This window comes from Catharus ustulatus, chromosome 20 (assembly GCF_009819885.2).
Source record: "Catharus ustulatus isolate bCatUst1 chromosome 20, bCatUst1.pri.v2, whole genome shotgun sequence".
NCBI classification, from domain to species: Eukaryota; Metazoa; Chordata; class Aves; order Passeriformes; family Turdidae; genus Catharus; species Catharus ustulatus.
This window is the reverse complement of record NC_046240.1, coordinates 11,486,991-11,492,987: the sequence shown is the minus strand read 5'-3', so window position 1 is coordinate 11,492,987 and position 5,997 is coordinate 11,486,991. Positions and strand designations below refer to the sequence as shown.

The 5,997-nt window shown below is 61.4% G+C and overlaps 1 protein-coding gene across 2 annotated transcripts; it reads right to left on the bottom strand.

The window, feature by feature from the left end:
• Positions 1-342: 342 nt before the first annotated feature.
• CBX8 (chromobox 8) lies at positions 343-4,544 on the bottom strand. 2 transcript variants are annotated; one of them, XM_033076744.1, is made up of 5 exons: positions 4,420-4,544; positions 4,006-4,049; positions 3,765-3,830; positions 3,600-3,690; positions 343-3,438 (listed from the first exon to the last, which is right to left on the bottom strand). In XM_033076744.1, exons 1-5 carry the CDS (start codon positions 4,486-4,488, stop codon positions 2,614-2,616), a joined length of 1,095 nt encoding a protein of 364 aa, XP_032932635.1. In that variant the 5' UTR covers positions 4,489-4,544; the 3' UTR covers positions 343-2,613. The 2 variants fall into 2 exon arrangements, with proteins under 2 accessions (XP_032932635.1, XP_032932636.1); XM_033076745.1 differs by having other exon boundaries at positions 3,600-3,666.
• Positions 4,545-5,997: the final 1,453 nt, after the last annotated feature.

The window sequence follows — 5,997 nt, the reverse complement described above, 5'->3', positions numbered from 1 at the left end:
CCCCAGCCCCGCCTGTGCCCGCTCGCACACAAAGGCCGGGCTGGACCGGCAGCCCCCGACCCGCGCCCCGTCGGAAGGGCGGAGCGCGGGGGCCCGGCCCGGTACCGGAGCGGCCTCGTGGCGGCGGCCCAGCACCGCTCCTCGGACCGGCGGCCGCCACCGCCCCCTCCGGGCACCACGGGACCCCCGGACCGGGACAGCTGCGGCCGGGAGCCTCCCCCAGCCCCGTCGGGTCCCGGCCCAGCCCCGCTCTCCGCGGCTGTCGGGACGGAACCGGCGGCGGGGCCGCCCCCCCCACGCTGCTCCCCGGCACCCCAGGGCCACAAAGGGAAGCCAGACACGTTTCTATTTACAAAGTATATATTTAAACCGACATAAAAAGCAGGTCTCATATGGACATTCACGGCTGGCAGAAGACACGTAGTTAAGCTTCACTTCTGAGACTGAGATTTAGCCAAATCGCTTTTGTACAAGTCTTAGATTTAAATAATTCACACGCACACGCCCGCACACACACACACGCAGGGTACACGTCGCTATGTACAGACACACAGATACACCCACAGGTACGGATTGCTCCAGGCGTGTGTCGGACACACGGACACGGGGCTGGAGCGAAGCCCCGCGGGGCAGCAGCGGCTCCGGGCTCTTTGCAAAGGGAAGGATCCTCCAACCTCGGCGGCAGCAGGAGCACAAATGGCTCAACCCCCTCCTCATCCTCCAACAACACCCGCACCCCGTGTCAGCAGCGGGACCAACACATCAACGCTTCGTACAAACCAAGTTAAAAATCTCAATTTTACAAAATATGCCTTAAAAAAAAAATATAAAAAGGAAAAAAGAAAAAAGGAAAATCAAACTGGGAACTGTCAGACACGATGGCTCCCTTTGCACAGCCAATCCAGCATCCTGCCAGGCACCTCACGGGTCCCAAAAGAGGATGGGGAAGGGGAGGGGGGGCAAGTGAAGCTCCAGAGGGCCCTGCAGCAGAGATGCCCCTTGCCCAGCCCCTGCCCTCAGCCCGTGTGAGCTCCCTGGGCCCCGCAGAGCTCAGGGACAAGGGGCCCTGCTCAGCCCCAGGCTCGTGCTTCCCCCGCCACTGATGCCCAGAGCAAGGTGTGAGGACAGGGCCACCTGCTCCAGCTCAGGCAGGAGCTGGAGCCACAGCCAGGCCAGGCTCCTGCCCCTGTCAGGCAGCTCCGAGCTGGGAGAGCAGAGCAGGGGCACCCCCAGCCCCACAACCAGCAGGGAAACTGCTGCACCTCTCCAGAGCCCCGAGAGCCTCCCTACCCCAGCCAGGGAGGAACCAGAGCCCAGCCCTGTGAGGAATCCCACAGGCAAAGGCAGCACAAATCCCACCCGAGGCTGCGGGGCTGCTCCGCGCGGGGATATTGCGCCTCTTGGCTATTGTTTAACCAGCGTAAGGAAAGGGGAATATTTATTGTCTCTGAATGCATAAAGGTGACCCTGGGATCTGTCAGGGGATGTGGATATTGCAAAACACTTCATCAGGAGTCTTCTGACAGTCTGAAGTAAACTGTGATTGGGAATAAAAAAAATAATAATCCACTTTCTGTAGCAGAATAAAGTAACTAAATATGGGCAGTGAGATGCTCCCTCCCCAACCTCTCTGGCATTTCAGGAATGTAAACAGAGGGGGGTTTTGTTGGGGTTTTTTGTTTTTAGTGGGTGGGGGAACAGAATCAAGCGACCAGACAAAATGAAAACAGATAGACTCAGCTCAGTCCCATCTCCCACAACTGCTACGACAACTCTATTAAAGTGCATTTCAGTATCACCCCTCAGGAACCTTGCACACACAAACTCCTCTCCTCCGCAAGAAAAGGGAATTCAAGTTAATACTCCAACACTTTTAGCCTTTTTATGGATTTCTGCTTTTCCCCGCCCCGACTTTGTAGCAACATGACTTTTTTTGTTAGACTGGAAACACCCCATCCCAAACAACACTGTGAATTCAAGTGCTCACGTCAACTGTCAAGGGCAACAGTTCTGGACACAGCACACTTGATTGTACAAGCAACACCTTAAATCACAATCAAGAAATCCGGGCACTGGGCCCTGCGAGGGAGCAGCACGGCCCCCTCCACCATCCATAGCATCATATGAAAAATAATAGTTAAAAAAACCCAGCACATACTTAGCTATGAACACCGTTATGTACACCGGCTCCTGCGGCAATGCGTGAACTCGTTAGTTCTCAGTTTTATTGTCCTTTCTAGGAGCAACTGAGCAGTCACTGTTGTCTCCATTTAAATAAAACAACTCAGAGTTGAAATATATATATATAGATATATATATAAGCATTTTTTCTTAAATAACATATTTACATCTAATAGAAAATATAACTCTAGAGATAATCTTTCCAACGAAATGTAAGACGTGAAAAAAAAAAACAAAACAAAAGAATGAGTTAATGAATTTAGGACAGTTTCTAAATTCTCTCCAGGACCAAAAACAAAAGGAAAAAAAAATTAAAAGAAAAAAAAAAAAAAAGGAGCATTAAAAAAAAAAAAAAGAGAGGCCCACCAAGCTCTACACCAAGCTTTTGTCTGGATCTGACTGAAGAAAATCCCAGCACCACCTCCACCAAACTCATCGCTTCTCCTTAAAGAATCCTTGGTCCGTGCTGCTCTCCTTGATGGTGACGGTCAAAAAGTTAGAGGTCACATCAGTTACCACCACCTTCTCCAGGTTGTTGAGAGAGGGGCTCCAGGACTCCTCCTCGGGGTCCCCCAGGATCCTGGAGACGGGGATCCTGGCGATGAGGGAGGGCCGCCCCGCCGGGCCCCCCACGCCGTCGCGGTACAGGCTGCCCACGGCCCCCGGGCTCACGGCGCCGTGCAGGAGCTTGGGCCCGCCGGGGTCCAGCCCCCCCTGCCCCTTGGGGTCCAGAAAGTCCGCACGGTGCTTGGCCAGGCGCGGGGGGAAGCTCTCGGCCCCCGGCTCGGCGCGGTTGGGGCCGGGCAGGGCTCCGGGCAGGTCGGGCTCCTGCCGCCGGGCCAGCTGGATCACGCTGTGTCCCGAGCCGAACTTGGCCGCCCCTGCCGCCGCCTCCTCCATCTTCCTGGCCTTCAGGTAGTCCCCCACCTTGTCCCCCGGCTCCCCCAGTTTCCTCTTGGAGGCATCCAGAGACTCTGCAAGGTCCTTGTAAAGCTCCTTCCTGGGCTTTGGGCCTCTCTTTTTGGGGGTCTCTCCGGGTTTCTCTTCCACGCGGATCACCCGGTCCCGGATGCCGTCTGCCTTGGGGGTGCTGCTGCTGGAGCTGCCCTGGGGGGCCAGGGCTATGTTTCTCAGTCCTTCCCTAGCCCGGGACGTGGAGCCCAGCTCCTGGGGGGACCTGCCAGGATACGGCACCCGGATCCCCCTGGAAGAGTCACTGCGGAATTCATAGGTTTTGGCTTTGGCTTTTGCCTGGGCCTGCAAAGAAGATAAATCACGCGGTGACTTTATTATCCTGCCATCCGGCTGGGTAATTGCAACTTACAGGAGGCCACCTTGGAGGGGAGCATCCTCCGAGGGGCCAGACAGGGACCCCTGCTCCGGCCACAGCCCTCGCGCGCGGGCTCCGGCCTCCTTACCTTGAGCAGGAAGGTTTTGGGCTTGGGGCCTCGCTTTTTGGGCCCATAAAGCTCCATTTCTCGCTCCCTAGAGGTGTTAAAAGAACCAAAGCTTCAATTCAGCATAGCTACAAGACAGCAACATATTTATAAGCGCAACTGCTACAGCTAGTAAAGGCCTTGTACCTCTCCTCGAAGGCTGCAAGCAGCCGGGCATCCAGGATGTTCTCCTCAGGTTCCCAAGTGCTGTACCTGGGGAGACGGACAGAGGGAACAGAATGAGGCGCCAGGAGGGAACAACATAAATTAAATAAAATAAAAAACAGGGGGATAAAGGTTCCCGTTCTGGCACAAAGGGGGAGCAGGGTGTGCAGCCAGCATCCCCCCGACCCTGCTGCAGCCCCCCGCGGCCCCACGGGCCACTTACTTCTGCGACCAGCCCTTCCATTTGACCAGATATTCCATGCGGCCCTGCGGATGGGAAGTGAGGAAAATAAATATGCGTGGAGCGAAAACCGCGACTAAACCGCGACTAAACCGCGACTAAACCGCCCCGCAACAAAGGTCCCCCCGCAACGCCCCGAGCGGGGAGCGGAACGCGGGGCGGGGGGGCGGCGGGGGGGATGCAACAATGAAAAATAACGCGGATTTAACGCGCACACCCCCCCCAGGCGCGGATTTAACACCGCCCCCCCCCTCCCCTCAGGCGCGGGGCGCGGAGGGCGGGAGCGGCGGAGCGGAGCCCGCCCCGCGGCGGGGGGAGGCAGAGCCGCCCCCAGCGGGCCGGGGCCGGGGTGAGGGGGGCCGGGGGCGCGGCGGGGAGGCCGTGGAGGGCACCTACTTTGCGGATGCGGCGCTTGAGCAGGGCCTCGGCCGCGAAGACGCGCTCCCCGACGGCCGAGAGCTCCATGTTTACGCGGCCGCTCGCAGCGCAGGGGCGGCCCCGGCGCAGCCCAGACCATAATACTCCGCCCGCTGACGTCACCGCGTCCCCCCCGCGCGCGCCGCGCCGGAGCCGGGTGGAATATTCCGCCCGCGCCGCATTGGCCGCGCCGAGCCCCGCCCACCGACGTGCGCCGCGTCCCGATGGGTAGGGGCGGGGCATCGGGACACGCCCCCCCGGACACGCCCAGCGCGACACGCCCCCGTGGCCACGCCCCGCTCGGGGGGACGGCCCCGGGAGGGCGGGAGGGGGCGCGGGGCACAATGGGGGTCGGCGGTGCGGGGAGCGGGAGGGATGGGGTTCTGCGGCCCCCCGGATGGGCCGGATGGTGCCGAGGCACCCGCACGGTGCGGAATGGGGGGTTCCGCGGCCTGGCCCGCCTACCGCTGGTTGGACAAAGAGAGCGGTGTCAGGGGTGGGAGATCGCCCGCACGAACCGCCCATCCCGGTACCGGTGGTGCCGGGGAGCTGTCCACGGACAGACGCGGTCGCGCGTGCGGCTCGGCGCCGCAGCCGCTGCGGGAACGCGAATCCTTCACGGCGACGCGGACGCGACCGGCAGAATGGGGCACCGCGGCCGCCGGTTTCGCTATGCCAGCAGCCCCGATTGCAGTCCCAGCGGGCAGGAGAGGTGACCCGGGGCCCCACGCAGGATTTGGTCCATCTCCCGCGTTATCTGTCAGCAAACTGGCGTAGGAACGTGGTTGCACGGCGAGGCTGCCAGCCGATACCGGGGGCTGCCAACCGGCACCCCCACCTGTCCCCACAACGGCTGTGCCTCCCGCCCCGCGGCACAGCGTCGGGAGACATCACCTTCTCCCCGAGGCGGCTACGGAAGAACGAGACACGCGCGAGTCGCGGGAATTCGGTGCTGCCTCCGAGAGACAGGAGGTCCCACGCGACCGGTTCTCGCAAGTGGGCAGGGACCCAATCCGCCCCCCGAGCCGTCGGTGGGAGGCTCCGGGAGGACCGGGCAGCCCTTCAGCCCGATCCCGTGCAGTGAAGCGGTTTCCGTGTCCGTGGGCAGCGCTGCCGCAGAGCGGTGCGGGGCTGAGTGGGCTCCTGCGGCCCCGTTCCCGACGGACGAGGCCAGACGGAGCCTCTCGTGGATCTCCCCCTCCTGTCCCCACCTCGGTCTCCCCTCCGCTAAGGAGCTCGAAGCCAACGAGCAGCGGGTCTCGGCGGCCGCCACGTTCAGGCGTGGGAAACCCACGGCAGGAGTGGATCCGGCTGCCGTGAATGGACACCACGGCCGCGTCCGCCTGGGGCTGGGGCTACGAGACCCTTCCCTTTCCGCGCTGGGGAAGCCGCCGGGGGGGACGCCGGGACCGGAGGGCACCGGGGTTGTTCCCACCCCGAGGAGTTTTGTTTCCCGGGGATCCCGCCCGCCGCCGCGTCACCCGGCCGGGCAGGGACTCCAACGGCGGGCACGAGTGGGGCTTCGGAACCCGCGGGGAGCGCCGACAACTGGACCCC